General features: G+C 40.9%; 1 protein-coding gene across 1 annotated transcript; it reads right to left on the minus strand.

The window, feature by feature from the left end:
* Positions 1–1,333: 1,333 nt before the first annotated feature.
* LOC124706499 (guanosine nucleotide diphosphate dissociation inhibitor 2) lies at positions 1,334–6,840 on the minus strand. Its single transcript, XM_047238163.1, has 13 exons — positions 6,692–6,840; positions 5,958–6,020; positions 5,659–5,742; positions 4,110–4,217; positions 3,786–3,958; positions 3,307–3,418; positions 3,059–3,139; positions 2,900–2,962; positions 2,721–2,822; positions 2,422–2,546; positions 2,101–2,311; positions 1,950–2,024; positions 1,334–1,690 (listed from the first exon to the last, which is right to left on the minus strand). Exons 1-13 carry the CDS (start codon positions 6,776–6,778, stop codon positions 1,637–1,639), a joined length of 1,338 nt encoding a protein of 445 aa, XP_047094119.1. The 5' UTR covers positions 6,779–6,840; the 3' UTR covers positions 1,334–1,636.
* Between the last annotated feature and the right edge of the window lie 9,409 nt (positions 6,841–16,249).

Consider the following 16,249-nt stretch of genomic DNA (forward strand, 5'->3'; position numbering starts at 1 on the left):
ACGTCTGTGGGTACAAGTTGTGTGCCCATGGTCATAGGTAGCAACGGTTGTGGATACAGTCCTAGTCAACTGAGTGGTCTCCTCGTGATTTGGGGACGACGACGAAAGAAACGAGTGGCCAAGAAAAGTGAGGGAAAGGATAGGACGTCCAACAGTGCGGTGGGACCCATGGACACGCGTCGCACGCACAAGGAGGAGGGTGTGATATTGTTTCGTCCCCCGAATATAGCAGTAGATTTTTCCTTATCCTTAAACTTGCTCAGTAGTATGTTAGACCGTTCGATGGGCACATTGAATGCCACTATCCAAATGGCATTGCTCAGTAGTATGTTACACCGTTCGATGGGCACCTTTATTTGACCTCACATTTGGCAAAACGAATACACTCACCACACAAGGAACATGTGTCATTAGATTATAAAAAAAAAAGGAATGTCCGTCTACTGATTTCCCTCATCTCCATGCTCCTTGCACGAGTTCACTTGAATCCCCTGGTTAACTTTCTAGCAAAAACTTAAACAAAACCTCAAAAACTAACATATTCCAAAAAAAAAATTATCTCATGCATCAAATTTAGAAGACAATACTATATCCGCTATACAAACAAAATCTTGAACTTGTACAAAAAAAATCAACAAAATTCCAATGGTTATACGGCCAGCTACCCGTGTTCCATTACAAGATATCAAGGATTTAAGAGGGTGCTTCCACGGGCAAACACTCAACAATTAGCACTTCTAACTATTTGCCTTTCCAGGCTTAATAGATGCAAGTGGGTCAGGCTCTAAGGACAGACAGCCATTGGATGCACGCAACAAAATTTGTTAGCTCATAACAACAATTGCTAGATGCATACACAACCTTAACTTGTGTAAAGAATCACAAAAATGAATACAATAAAATTTAGACGTACGAAACACATCAAACATGTATATACAGCACACCATCATTGCAACAACACGATCATATGTCCAGCATATGTAACAGATTCTTTTCTTCTGCACACAAAAACGATGATCTCCTCACCAGATCCCACAAAGATAAGGTTGCCTTCTCTATCAAATTTGAAAAGCTCACGACTCGGTATGCATTGTTGGCATTGTTTCCTGTACCCACGTGCCAGCAAATAAAATGTGCACGCCAATATCACCCTAGCCTAAGTGAGTTACTCCGTACCAATTTTGATGGAAAATCAAACAAACCTCTGAACTTTCAGGGTTTCTTTGTGTTCAAAACCTGCTTTCTCAGGTTACATTTCCAGAATTACCTACAAAGTTCCGTTTCAAGATGAGAAGAAAATAAACCACACATTTGGTCATACTGAGCAGGAAAATACGTCCAAAACATCAATATGTATAACAGTAGAATACATCGACAATAGGAACATTTGAACATGAACATGCTAGAGCCAACGTTACGACAGCATACTGTTACACCAATTGATCAACACTTCACTTAATGGAGGAAACCAGCGCCATCCCACAGCCAACAATTTTGCATAGTGATGCTACCATGCATGGACCCTACGCCTACCCCATATGCAGCTGATGTGTACCCCCATGGTCATCATGCGGTAGGAGCTCCGTGGTGTTCCTCCAGGAAGTATCGTCTTGTAGAAATGCTTGGTTTGATACGTTTAGTATTCTTCAGCAGCGCTGGCAGCACTGAGATCAACGCTCAGATCAACAGTCTGCAAGAGGAGCACACAGTTATGCTTTCGGCCATAAGAATGTGAAGTTTAATCAGTACCAAATTGTCAATATCTAAGAGCTTAGGTATATAAGATGAACTAGTTTTGCTGTCCAAATTCTATAGACAAAAGGAGGCAAATAATGAATGGATAGTGAACAAAAATTTGACAAAAACTCAGGAGCAAGTTGTGGACACCGGGACTTAACACCACATTAACAGGCCAGCATTGAGGTAAAAGGAGTGAATCGCAAGCTTACCTTTCCAGTAATCAACGTGTACATATTAAGAACATCTGTTACAGTCGTCTCAAAGTGAGTAGTAGCATCGTAACTCTGTAAAGAAAAAAACTGCCATTAACATCTAAATTATGAGACTTGAACAGTTATTCTCATATAGCGCAAAACTTACCGAGGAGACAAAGCAATTATCAAGAGATGGTTCATTGACAGGTTCATATCTGTCATACATATCAAAAAACAGTTCATCTACTGGGCCAAGTAGATCAATTCCAGGCCTTAGTTCAGATTGTGGATTATCAGTCTCTGCTTCAGCAGACACAAATGCAATGAACTTCCCTTTTGGCGCAACGTTGTGAGTGTACGAGCAACAGAAGACATACCTAAGGAACATACACCAGCATGCATGTCACAATGAAGCAATGGAAACTGAACTTAGAAATTCATGCAATGAAAATTATTTGCGAATTGATAACAGAAAGGAAGTCCGTACATGTCTGACTTGCGCCCAAGTTGCTTTTGTGGTAATATAATCTGAACCGAGTGGGAATCATTTGCACTTGGAATTGGGTGGCTCATTATAGCAATTGCTCGTGCAACTTTTCCAATCTTCCTTACCTGTTCACAAACCGAGTAAACCTCAACATGGGAGAGTGCTATGTAATATAAAACAGTAAGCAGACAATGAAAATTGTAAGAGACCAGACCATGAAGGTTAAGAACTTCAGTGAATTGGTACATACATATGCGAACAAAAGTATTATAGCATCGACTGAAAGCAGTGATATCTACCTTGTCGGGCAAGTAAGAAGGATCACAGACAACCTTCTTGCACTTAGCAGTTTCACCTTCTGATGTAACACCGCAAACTTTCCCCTCCATATCAAATTCAACCTGCAAAAGAGTGTATTGTGTAAAAGAACCCACACACAAATGACATGAATGATTAGCACTGGAGGGACAAAGCCTACCTTGCACTCTGGCTTATGTAACATATAAGTACCACCATAAACGGCACTTAGACGTGCAAAACCCTGAACAGTAAGATAACACTTTAGCACATAAGCATCTTCTATGAATTAACATGTGGTACAAAATATATTAGCTCAATGAACAGAAAAACGACTGACCTGTGGCAGCTCACCCAGCCCATATAATGGGTAAATATACGGTGAGCCTCCTTGGAACCGTGCAAGAGACTCCGAATAGAGCTGGCAGCAAGTAGTGAAGTTTGATTATAGTTCATATCCATCAATAAAGTATATTTCAATTGAAGAAATATCAGGATAGCAGATTCTAGAAGTTATAATGATGTTAACAAGTACGAAACCATCTATGTTCTTAAGAAAAAATGAAAAAATCTTCAGTCAGGGCATACTTTCATTCTTTTAACAGTATCAAGTGCTGGTTCACTTAGGTAGCGATCATCCCTGTGAAGAGCAAGCGCGTGGCCAATGAAATCTATAGTATCATCACTCAATCCGTGCTTCCTGGAACAAATAACAAACAAAAAATAAGATCACTTGCAGTGCAGGAGGTAACAAGGGATATCCTTCCACAAAATGGAGAATGCAGAGAAGTACATGACACTGAAATGTTCTGCAACTTAACCGATTTTCTCAGAAGAGAATAATTATTAGACCAATCCCTACTTCTGAAAGAGAAGAAAAGAACAAAGGTAATGCTGAAGGTGCATGCCTAGTTAGAACAAGCATGTGCTCTTGCCTAACAATGAGACAGACAAAACTAGCTTTTGTGCATTTCAACCACTGAACTGAATAAGTAGCTTTCTTGTCTAGTTCTTTATACCCCAAAAAATAGATATAGAATTGATGTCATCGCAGATTAGACACTTACGCTATCAACTCTTTAGTTGTCATCCTCGTAAGGTCTAATCCTTGATGTGTTCTTGGGTCAGCCTCATTGTAATCTTGAACATAAATGAAGAAGCCCCTTGCTCTACGTTTCTCAAATATGCCCATTAAAGGAGATTTTAGAGCCTCCATGTCAGTTGCAGGAACCTTGTGAACCTGATGCAAATGCAACACATCAACAGAATGTAGGTGACTGGTTAAAATGATAGTGTTCAAACATAGTAGATCGCGGAATGGTTTTCTGTCAGGTCCAACAAAGGTGTCATCCATATAACATAGGGGAGATGAGGGTAAGCTAAAGAAGTACCTTTCCTTTGCTGAAGACATAGCTTCCGTCAACAGCTTTGAATGACAAATACTTCGTCACATCAGTGTGAATGAGAGTACGAACCAATGTTCCATTCGCCATCATAAACTGGCCATACATAGAAAGAGAGACACTATTTTTATTAAGCCTTTACCATCTGAATATATTACATGTAGCTTGTAGGTTTGTACCATTTCAGTTTCTGAACCAATCAGTTGTTTATTGATAATAATGATACAAGTTTCTTGCAAAAGAAACAAATACAAGTAACGAGAAACACTATCAAGATTCTGGAGTCAGCTAAGGGTTCCAACATAGGGTGAGAGCTGAGTGGCTATTGATCAGATATGTATATAAAGGGAGCTGTGTTAAATAATATAGATACTAGTGAGTAGACTTAGGAAAGGCAACAAAACATGCAAGTAAACATTAAAAAAACAGAAAGTGCTTCTTGGCCAAAAGCATGTTAAAGAAGTCGCGAAGCCAATTGACACCTCATAGTAGGATGCTAAATTTAGCATACACTAATTCTATTTTTGCAACTTCAATATTATGTTATTTTGAAACATCATGTAGTACAGCCTTATATACAAGGTAATTTTCATAGTTTTCTGCCATATGGATGAGATATGAGGTAGGCACTCGTTATAATTCTTGAAATATAACTTGCGTGTAGCATCCTCTATATGGTAAAAAAAACTCCACTTGGCCAACAAATCGTACTCTCCAATTAATTTCCAAACATAGTTACCAGATTTGTGGACCAACCGGTTCGCCACTTAACAAAAAGTTGGATTCCCTAGTGGGCAATACATCTCAGGATCACGAAACAAAGATGGAGATCAAGAATTGGAGATGGGACACGCAAACCAGATAGTTAGGAACAAAGGATACAGTAGAGACAATCCCCATTAAAAAATGGAAATCTAACACAAGGGCCTGGTGAGCCCATCCAGCGCAGCGACAACCCTTTACTTATGAAGGGAATCCTAAGGTAGCGTCACAACCTTCTGAAGAAATATCTCCACAACCTTCTGCTGCACCAGCAATGCCTTTCCATCCAAAAAACATGTTAGAAGAAAGTCTCCTGATTGATTTCAACCTCTCCAAACTTCCAACCCCACCTCAACCAGGTGGTCAAGGTCTCAAGGCTGCAGGACAGAGGACACAGCTCCATACTTCCTTGCTGCTCTGCTCCTAAGGACAATATGAGTGGCAGATGGCGGCTGGAAGTAATCATATCCTCCCTTCTTCCATTTCTCTCTTGATTGGATTGGTTTGGCATCCATCAACGGATCAGGCACCAAATCTTTCCCGATTGTCATCGATTTCGATCCTCAACGGGAACCAATTTAGAAAGGTGTTGCAGCAAATACAGTAACCATATTTGGAACACTATTTAGTGGTCATACGCCAACGGTTTTCCTTATTGGTAAGAAAGGTAATAAATATTTTTGCAATGAAAAAAGTAATACAACTATGGTAATACTCAATTAATATTCGCTCTCTGCAGCACAAAGATGGATTTAATCATAGGGGCGGGGCGCACCTTTGGAACCATGTCCACATTGTAGTCTCTGCTCGCGCCTAGATGTGCCGGCGGTTTTTCTTCCCCCCTAAACTTCTTCCAGAGCTGTTGACAAAGCATACAAACATTAAAGAGATATAACTAAGAAAATATTACAAGGCTAAACCAACCATATCAACTACCAAAACGAACTAGTGACTTCCATTTTGATAAAAGTATTTTCAGCAAAGTATTCATTGAGATGTTAAAAAATCTTATTCTAGGTAGTCGCGGAATTAGTTTACACCGCTAGATCTAGACATATATAGTAGCTTGCTTGCCTGGTTCAAGTTGAGGGAGGTGGACTCTCCTCCGTAGTAGTCATTTCTGTCCATGTGCAAAACCTGCAAAGGCACAAAAGGACCCTTCAGAACAACACATTTAGCAAGATAACCATTTTTAGTATAACCCCTTCTTCAGACAACCGAAAACCGACAAGCGTCTAGCGTCCGCCCGCCGTTTGCTCATCCGCGGTATCTCGCCCCAATTAATACGCCATAAAAGCCATGCTTCCAAAAAGGGCAGACACCATAAAAGTCATGCTTCCCTTTCATTTTCCTCAGTGGCTCACTGCCTGGTCTGGCAGGGCCGGGCCCTTCCTCTCGGACTACATCGGAGTACTAGCCTAAACTGAGGCAGGGAGAGGGCAGCTGGGGTCGCCGTCGCTGCAATTCACCACCGCCTGATTCGGCCATAGCCCTGCGTCGCTACATCCACATCACTAGAGTATTTGCCTCCCACGAAGTTCGACGGCCGCCTAAGTTTCTGAAGTAGTTCAGCTGGCTAGCAGAGGACGACGGTGTGAGAGCTAAACCAACCGCCCCATCTGGCGGCATCAGGTCCGGATCGCCACCCGATCTACTACTTGGAAGCAGCGGCTACCACCCCGCGCGCACACCAAGCGCGGAAGCTCCGTCGGGAAGCGAAACCCCAAGCACGGGAGCGACTGAAGCAGGCGGGGTAGCGCTGGGAAAGCGATCGATCGGTGGGGAGGGAGGGAGGGGGAGCGGCAGACCTTGAGGCCGTCGACGGAGAGGAGGCCGCTGAGGATGCACTCCTTGAGGCCCGTGCCGAGCACGATGACGTCGTACTCCTCGTCCATGGCGGCGGATTCGCGGCGATCGCAGCGCAGGCGAGCAGAGTAGATGCTGGAGGAGGAGGGAGGTGGAGGAGAAGTGGAATCGAGTTTGACGCAAGCAAGCAAACGGGGCAGGGGTTAAAGGAGCGGTGGGATTTGGGAATCCGGGGGATGCGATGCCGATCGGCAGAAGCACGGCGTGGCGCTTTTGCGATGCAGGTCGCTGGAGATGGGGCCACGCTGGGTGTGCTGGTGCTCCGGCACATGACGCCACGACGGTTACGCCGCGGAGGCACCGTAGGTGGGCTGGATTGTTGTATCTGTTCAATAGATTTGGGCCTATTTTTTAACCCCCTCTAGGGCCTCAGCTGGCCCTTTGCTGAGGCCCGCCTCGTACAACCAGTTGGCTTGGTACCTTCACGCACAACTTCGAGGGGGGTGATGTATGCCGACCTGGTCGGCACGGACCAGACGCCGCACACCCCCCTCCCAGGTGGGTTGTTGGGCATTCCCACTCCATTATTGTTTTGCTTTTTTTTGTTTTTTCTATTCTATTTTTCTTTTTTCTTTTTTCAAAAGCAAATTCTTTTTAGATCCGATTTTTTAAAATCTGGAATTTTAAAAAAGATTTTTATGAAATTTAAATTTTTTCAAAATTTGAAATTCTTTTGAACTTAAACATTTCTTGAGACTGGACATTTTTCAGATTTTTTATTTTTTTTCGAAATTTGAACATTTTCAAATATGAACTTAATTTAAATTTGAACATTTTTAAAAAACTTGAGTTTTTTCAAAAATAGTTTTAGTTATGAACATTTTATGCATATGAATATTTTTCACCTTCGAACGGTTTTCAAATTCGAACGGTTTTCAAATTCGAACGGTTTTCATAATTGAACATTTTTGAATTTGAATATTTTAAAAACTGAAAAATAAATATAAACTAAACTAAAAACATAAAAAGAAAAGAAAAGAGAGAAAAACGGTAAAAGCCTACCTGGGCCAGGCCCACACCCGCGCGGGGGGGGTGCGCGATGGCCGGTAGCCACCGACCTAATCGGTGTATAGGTTTTCTCAGTGTCGTATGCCGACCTGGTCGGCACAGACCAGGCGCCGCACACCCCCTGATACGTCTCCAACGTACCTATAATTTCTGATGTTCCATGCTTGTTTTATGACAATACTTACATGTTTTGCTTGCACTTTATAATTTTTTTATGCATTTTCCGGAACTAACCTATTAACGAGATGCGAAGGGCCGATTCTTCGTTTTACGTTGTTTTTGGTTCCGGAAAAGTGCTGTTCGGGCAATATTCTCGGAATTCAACGAAACAAAGACCCAACATCTTATTTTTCCGGAACCTTCCGAGAAAATCGAGAGGGGACCGAAGGGTGCCACAGGGGGCCCCACGGATGTGGGCCGCGCGGGCTCCGCCCGAGCCGCGCCGGCCTAGTGTGAGGAGCCCCCGTGGCCCCTCCGGCTCCGCCTCTTCGCCTATATAAGCCCTTTCGACCTAAAAACGCGATACCAATTGACGAAACTCCAGAAAGACTCCAGGGACGCCGCCACCATCACGAAACTCCGTTTCAGGGGACGAGAGTCTGCGTTCGGCCCACCTAGCCGGGACGGGGAAGTGCCCGGAAGCCATCTCCATCAACGCCATAGCCTCCATCATGCTTCGTGAGTAGTTCCCCTATGGACTACGGGTTCTAGGCTGTAGCTAGTTGGTATTCTCTCCCCATGTACTTCAATACAATGATCTCATGAGCTGCCTTACATGATTGAGATTCATCGATGTAATCGGTGTTGTGTTTGTCGGGATCCGATGGATTGTTACGTTATGATTGTCTATCTACAAAGTTTATGAAGTTATTGTTCTTCGCAATCTTGTTGTGTTTAATGCTTGTCACTAGGTCCCGAGTGGCATGATCTTAGATTTAAGCTCTATACTTATTGCTTAGATTGTATCTACAAGTTGTATGCACATGTCTATGTCGGAACCAAAGGCCCCAAAGTGACGAAATTGGGACAGTCGGAGGGAAGGCTTAGATATGAGGATCACATGTTTTCACGGAGTGTTAATGCTTTGCTCGGTGCTCTATTAAAAGGAGTACCTTAATTTCCGATAGATTCCCTAGAGGCCGGTCTGCCATGGTGGTAGGACAAAAGATGTTGTACAAGTTTCTCATTGCGAGCACGTATGACTATATATGGAAAACATGCCTACATGATTAATGATCTTGATGTTCTATCTTAATGCTATTTCAATCCTATCAATTGCCCGACTGTAATTTGTTCACCCAACACTTGTTATTGGAGAGTTACCACTAGTGTAGATAGCTGGGAACCCCGGTCCATCTTTCATCATCATATACTCGTTCTACATGTCATTGGAAGTAGTATCAACTATTTTCTGGTGTCATTGCTCCCATATTACTGTTACTGATGTTGTGTTACTGTTACTATTGCTCTCATATCACTGATACTTTCACATCACCCCTGTTACTAGTGCTTTTCCAGGTGCAGCTGAATTGACAACTCAGTTGTTAAGGCTTATAAGTATTCTTTACCTCCCTTGTGTCGAATCAATAAATTTGGGTTTTACTTCCCTCGAAGACTGTTGCGATCCCCTATACTTGTGGGTTATCAAGATTATTTTTACGGCGCCGTTGCCGGGGAGACATAGCTCTACTAATAAGTTCACCTGGGAGTACACTCTACCTCTATCTCTATTTTTATTTTATTTTATTTTGTTTTGCTTAGTTTACTTTTGTCTAGTTTATTTGTGCTTAGTTTATTCATGTCTAGTTTTATTTTGCTTAGTTTACTTTTGTTTTTGTTTTGTTTTATTTCTCCTATATACACAAAAATCCATAAAAATTTGAAAAATCAAAAAATTAAAAACTGTTGCTATGGGAGAACTTACAACCTATTTGGAGCTTATAGAATTATATAATAATTATAGAGAATCAAGAACGGGAAAAGTTATGAGTGCTGTGATTCAAAAATTGAATACAATTGCTAAAATCTTGCTTAAACGCCATGATATAAACTGTTGCTTGATACGCGTACAGCACGCGTCCGTTGGGAACCCCAAGTGGAAGGTGTGATGCGTACAGCAGCAAGTTTCCCTCAGTAAGAAACCAAGGTTTAATCGAACCAGTAGGAGTCAAGAAGCACGTAGAAGGTTGATGGCGGCGGGATGTAGTACGGCGCAACACCGGAGATTCGGCGCCAACGTGGAACCTGCACAACACAACCAAAGTACTTTGCCCCAACGAAACGAGTGAGGTTGTCAATCTCACCGAGCTTGCTGTAACAAAGGATTAGATGTATAGTGTGGATGATGATTGTTTGCGAGAAAACGAGTAGAACAAGTATTGCGGTGAGATTGTATTCGATGTAAAAGAATGGACCGGGGTCCACAGTTCACTAGAGGTGTCTCTCCCATAAGATAAATAGCATGTTGTGTGAACAAATTACAGTTGGGCAATTGACAAATAGAGAGGGCATGACCATGCACATACATGATATGATGAGTATAGTGAGATTTAATTGGGCATTACGACAAAATACATAGACCGCTATCCGAGCATGCATCTATGCCTAAAAAGTCCACCTTCGAGGTTATCATCCGAACCCCTTCCGGTATTAAGTTGCAAACAACAGACAATTGCATTAAGTATGGTGCGTAATGTAATCAATAACTACATCCTCGGACATAGCATCAATGTTTTATCCCTAGTGGCAACAGCACATCTACAACCTTAGAAATTTCGTCATTGTCCCGAGATTTAATGGAGGCATGAACCCACTATCGAGCATAAATACTCCCTCTTGGAGTTAAGAGTAAAAACTTGGCCGAGCCTCTACTAATAACGGAGAGCATGCAAGATCATAAACAACACATAGGTAATAGATTGATAATCAACATAACATAGTATTCTCTATCCATCGGATCCCGACAAACACAACATATAGCATTACAGATAGATGATCATGATCATGTTAGGCAGCTCACAAGATCCGACAATGAAGCACATAAGGAGAAGACGAACATCTAGCTACTTCTATGGACCCATAGTCCAGGGGTGAACTACTCACTCATCACTCCGGAGGCGACCATGGCGGTGAAGAGTCCTCACGGGAGATGATTCCCCTCTCCGGCAGGGGTGCGGAGAGCGATCTCCTGAATCCCCGAGATGGGATTGGCGGCGGCGGCGTCTGCGGAAGGTTTTCGTATCGTGGCTCTCGGTGCTGGGGGTTTCGCGACGAAGGCTATATGTAGGCGGAAGGGCGAGGTAAGGGGCGTCACGAGGGGCCCACACAACGGGCCGGCGCGGCCGGGGCTTGGGCCGCGCCGCCTGGTGTGTCGCCACCTCGTGGCCCCGCTTCGACTCTCCTCGGACTTCGGAAGCTTCGTGGCAAAATAGGACCCTGGGCGTTGATTTCGTCCAATTCGAGAATATTTCCTTACTAGGATTTACGAAACCAAAAACGGCGAGAACATGACAAGCTGGCTCTTCGGCATCTCGTTAATAGGTTAGTGCCGGAAAATGCATAAATACGACATATAATGTGTATAAAACATGTAGATATCATCAATAATGTGGCATGGAACATAAGAAATTATCGATACGTCGGAGACGTATCGGCATCCCCAAGCTTAGTTCATGCTCGTCCGGCAGAGTAAACGATAACAAAGATAATTTATGGAGTGACATGCCATCATAACCTTGATCATACTATTGTAAGCATATGTAATGAATGCAGCGATCAAAACAACGGTAATGACATGAGTAAACAAATGAATCATAAAGCAAAGACTTTTCATGAATAGTACTCAAGACAATCATCAATAAGTCTTGCATAAGAGTTAACTCATAAAGCAATAAATCAAAGTAAAGGCATTGAAGCAACACAAAGGAAGATTAAGTTTCAGCGGTTGCTTTCAACTTGCAACTTGTATATCTCATGGATAATTGTCAACATAGAGTAATATAACTAGTGCAATATGCAAGTATGTAGGAATCAATGCACAGTTCACACAAGTGTTTGCTTCTTGAGGTGAAGAGAGATAGGTGAACTGACTCAACATAAAAGTAAAAGAATGGCCCTTCGCGAGAGGAAGCATTGATTGCTATATTTGTGCTAGAGCTTTGGTTTTGAAAACAAGAAACAATTTTGTCAACGGTAGTAATAAAGCATATGTATCATGTAAATTATATCTTACAAGTTGCAAGCCTCATGCATAGTATACTAATAGTGCCCGCACCTTGTCCTAATTAGCTTGGATTACGGGATTATCGCAATACACATGTTTTAACCAAGTGTCACAAAGGGGTACCTCTATGCCGCTTGTACAAAGGTCTAAGGAGAAAGCTCGCATTTGGATTTCTCGCTTTTGATTATTCTCAACTTAGACATCCATACCGGGACAACATAGACAACGAGATAATGGACTCCTCTTTAATGCATAAGCATGTAGCAACAATTAATGTTCTCATATGAGATTGAGGATATATGTCCAAAACTGAAACTTCCACCATGATTCATGGCTTTAGTTAGCGGCCCATTGTTCTTCTCTAACAATATGCATGCTCTAACCATTAAATGAGTGGTAAATCTCCCTTACTTCAGACAAGACGGACATGCATAGCAACTCACATGATATTCAACAAAGGGTAGTTGATGGCGTCCCCAGGAACATGGTTATCGCACAACAAGCAACTTAATAAGAGATAAAGTGCATAAGTACATATTCAATACCACAATAGTTTTTAAGCTATTTGTCCCATGAGCTATATATTGCAAAGGTAAAGAATGGAAATTTTAAAGGTAGCACTCAAGCAATTTACTTTGGAATGGCGGAGAAATACCATGTAGTAGGTAGGTATGGTGGACACAAATGGCATAGTGGTTGGCTCGAGGATTTTGGATGCATGAGAAGTATTCCCTCTCGATACAAGGTTTAGGCTAGCAAGGTTATTTGAAACAAACACAAGGATGAACCGGTGCAGCAAAACTCACATAAAAGACACATTGTAAACATTATAAGACTCTACACTGTCTTCCTTGTTGTTCAAACTCAATACTAGAAATTATCTAGACTTTAGAGAGACCAAATATGCAAACCAAATTTTAGCAAGCTCTATGTATTTCTTCATTAATAGGTGCAAAGTATATGATGCAAGAGCTTAAACATGAGCACAACAATTGCCAAGTATCAAATTATTCAAGACATTTTAGAATTACTACATGTAGCATTTCCCGATTCCAACCATATAACAATTTAACGAAGAAGATTCAACCTTCGCCATGAATACTATGAGTAAAGCCTAAGGACATATTTGTCCATATGCAACAGCGGAGCGTGTCTCTCTCCCACACAATGAATGCTAGGATCCATTTTATTCAAACAAAACAAAAAACAAAAACAAACCGACGCTCCAAGCAAAGCACATAAGATGTGATGGAATAAAAATATAGTTTCGGGGGAGGAACACTGATAATGTTGTCGATGAAGAAGGGGATGCCTTGGGCATCCCCAAGCTTAGGCAGCTTGAGTCTTCTTAAAATATGCAGGGGTGAACCACCGGGGCATCCCCAAGCTTAGAGCTTTCACTCTCCTTGATCATATTGTATCATCTCCCTCTCTTGATCCTTGAAAACTTCCTCCACACCAAACTCGAAACAACTCATTAGAGGGTTAGTGCATAATAAAAATTCACATTTTCAGAGGTGACATAATCATTCTTAACACTTCTGGACATTGCACAAAGCTACTGGACATTAATGGAACAAAGAAATTCATCCATCATAGCAAAAGAGGCAATGCGAAATAAAAGGCAGAATCTGTCAAAACGAACAGTCCGTAAAGATGGATTTTATTGAGGCACCAGACTTTCTCAAATGAAAATGCTCAAATTGAATGAAAGTTGCGTACATATCTGAGGATCACGCACGTAAATTGGCATATTTTTCTGAGCTACCTACAGAGAGGCAGGTCGAAATTCGTGACAGCAAAGAAATCTGTTTCTGCACAGTAATCCAAATCTAGTATGAACCTTACTATCAACGACTTTACTTGGCACAACAATGCACAAAACTAAGATAAGGAGATGTTGCTACAGTAGTAAACAACTTCCAAGACTCAAATATAAAATAAAATTACTGTAGTAAAAACATGGGTTGTCTCCCATAAGCGCTTTTCTTTAACGCCTTTCAGCTAGGCGCGAAAGTGTGTATCAAGTATTATCAAGAGACGAAGTATCAACATCATAACTTGTTCTAATAATAGAATCAAAAGGTAACTTCATTCTCTTTCTAGGGAAGTGTTCCATACCTTTCTTGAGAGGAAATTGATATTTAATATTACCTTCCTTCATATCAATGATAGCTCCAACAGTTCGAACAAAAGGTCTTCCAAATATAATGGGACAAGATGCATTGCATTCAATATCCAAGACAATGAAATCAACGGGGACAAGGTTATTGTTAACGGTAATGCGAACATTATCAACTCTCCCCAAAGGTTTCTTTATAGCATTATCAACAAGATTAACATCCAAGTAACAATTTTTCAATGGTGGCAAGTCAAGCATATTATAGATTTTCTTAGGCATAACGGAAATACTTGCACCAAGATCACATAAAGCATTACAATCAAAGTCATTGACCTTCATCTTAATGATGGGCTCCCAACCATCCTCTAACTTCCTAGGAATAGAAGCTTCACGTTCTAGTTTCTCTTCTCTAGCTTTTTTGAGAGCATTTGTAATATGTTTTGTGAAAGCCAAGTTTATAGCACTAGCATTAGGACTCTTAGCAAGTTTTTGTAAGAACTTTATAACTTCAGAGATGTGGCAATCATCAAAATCCAAACCATTATGATCTACAGCAATGGGATCATCATCCCCAATGTTCGAAAAAATTTCAGGAGTTTTATCACAGGCAGTTTTAGCAGTTTCAGGCAACTTTGCACGCTTTGCACTAGGAGTGGAAACATTGCCAACACCAATTATTTTACCATTATTAGTAGGAGGTGCAGCAACATGTGGAGCATTAGCATTGCTAGTGGTGGCAATAGTCCAAACTTTAGCTACATTATTCTCTTTAGCCAGTTTTTCATTTTCTTCTCTTTCCCACCTAGCATGCAATTCGGCCATCAATCTTATATTCTCATTAATTCTAACTTGGATGGCATTTGTTGTAGTAACAATTTTATTTTCAATATCCTTATTAGGCATAACTTTCGATTTCAAAAGATCAACATCAGAGGCAAGACTATCAACCTTAGAAGCGAGAATATCAATTTTATTGAGCTTTTCCTCAACAGATTTGTTAAAAGCAGTTTGTGTACTAATAAATTCTTTAAGCATAGCTTCAAGTCCAGGGGGTGTGTTCCTATTATTGTTGTAAGAATTCCCATAAGAATTACCATTAGCAGGATATGGCCTAGAATTATTGTAATTGTTATTTTTAACGAAATTCACACCAACATGTTCTTTTTGGGCAACCAATGACGCTAACGGAACATTATTAGGATCAACATTGATCCTATCATTCACAAGCATAGACATAATAGCATCAATCTTATCACTCAAGGAAGAGGTTTCTTCAACAGAATTTACCTTCTTACCTTGTGGAGCTCTTTCCGTGTGCCATTCAGAATAATTAATCATCATATTATCAAGAAGTTTTGTTGCTTCACCAAGAGTGATGGACATAAAGGTACCTCCAGCAGCTGAATCCAATAGGTTCCGCGAAGAAAAGTTCAGTCCTGCATAAAAGGTTTGGATGATCATCCAAGTAGTCAGTCCATGGGTTGGGCAATTTTTAACCAAAGATTTCATTCTCTCCCATGCTTGAGCAACATGTTCATTATCTAATTGCTTGGAATTCATTATGCTACTTCTCAAAGATATAATTTTAGCAGGGGGATAATATCTACCAATAAAAGCATCCTTGCATTTAGTCCATGAATCAATACTATTCTTAGGCAGAGATAGCAACCAATCTTTAGCTCTTTCTCTTAATGAGAAAGGAAACAATTTTAATTTTATAATGTCACCATCTACATCTTTATAATTTTGCATTTCACATAATTCAACAAAATTATGGAGATGGGCAGCAGCATCATCAGAACTAACACCAGAAAATTGCTCTCGCATAACAAGATTCAGTAAAGCAGGTTTAATTTCAAAGAATTCTGCTGTAATAGCAGGTGGAGCAATATGTGTGCATAAGAAATCATTATTATTTGTGGTTGTGAAGTCACACAACTTAGTATTTTCAGGAGTAGCCATTTCAGCAGTAGTAAATAAAGCAAACTAGATAAAATAAATGCAAGTAACTATTTTTTTTGTGTTTTTTTGATATAGAGTGCAAGACAGTTAATAAAGTAAAGCTAGCAACTAATTTTTTTGTGTTTTGATATAATGCAGCAAACAAGAAAGTAAATAAAATAAAGCAAGACAAAAACAAAGTAAAGA

Source organism: Lolium rigidum, chromosome 4, assembly GCF_022539505.1.
Source record: "Lolium rigidum isolate FL_2022 chromosome 4, APGP_CSIRO_Lrig_0.1, whole genome shotgun sequence".
In the NCBI taxonomy this organism is placed as follows: domain Eukaryota; kingdom Viridiplantae; phylum Streptophyta; class Magnoliopsida; order Poales; family Poaceae; genus Lolium; species Lolium rigidum.

Excerpts from the sequence above, each read along its gene's own strand:
- LOC124706499 (XM_047238163.1), bottom strand. The coding sequence starts at position 6,778 with ATGGACGAGGAGTACGACGTCATCGTGCTCGGCACGGGCCTCAAGGAG. Across the intron at positions 2,025-2,100 it reads ATAATTGCTTTGTCTCCTCG|AGTTACGATGCTACTACTCA; the intron begins GTAAGTTTTGCG and ends TTTTCTTTACAG. Across the intron at positions 1,691-1,949 it reads ACACGTTGATTACTGGAAAG|ACTGTTGATCTGAGCGTTGA; the intron begins GTAAGCTTGCGA and ends CTCCTCTTGCAG.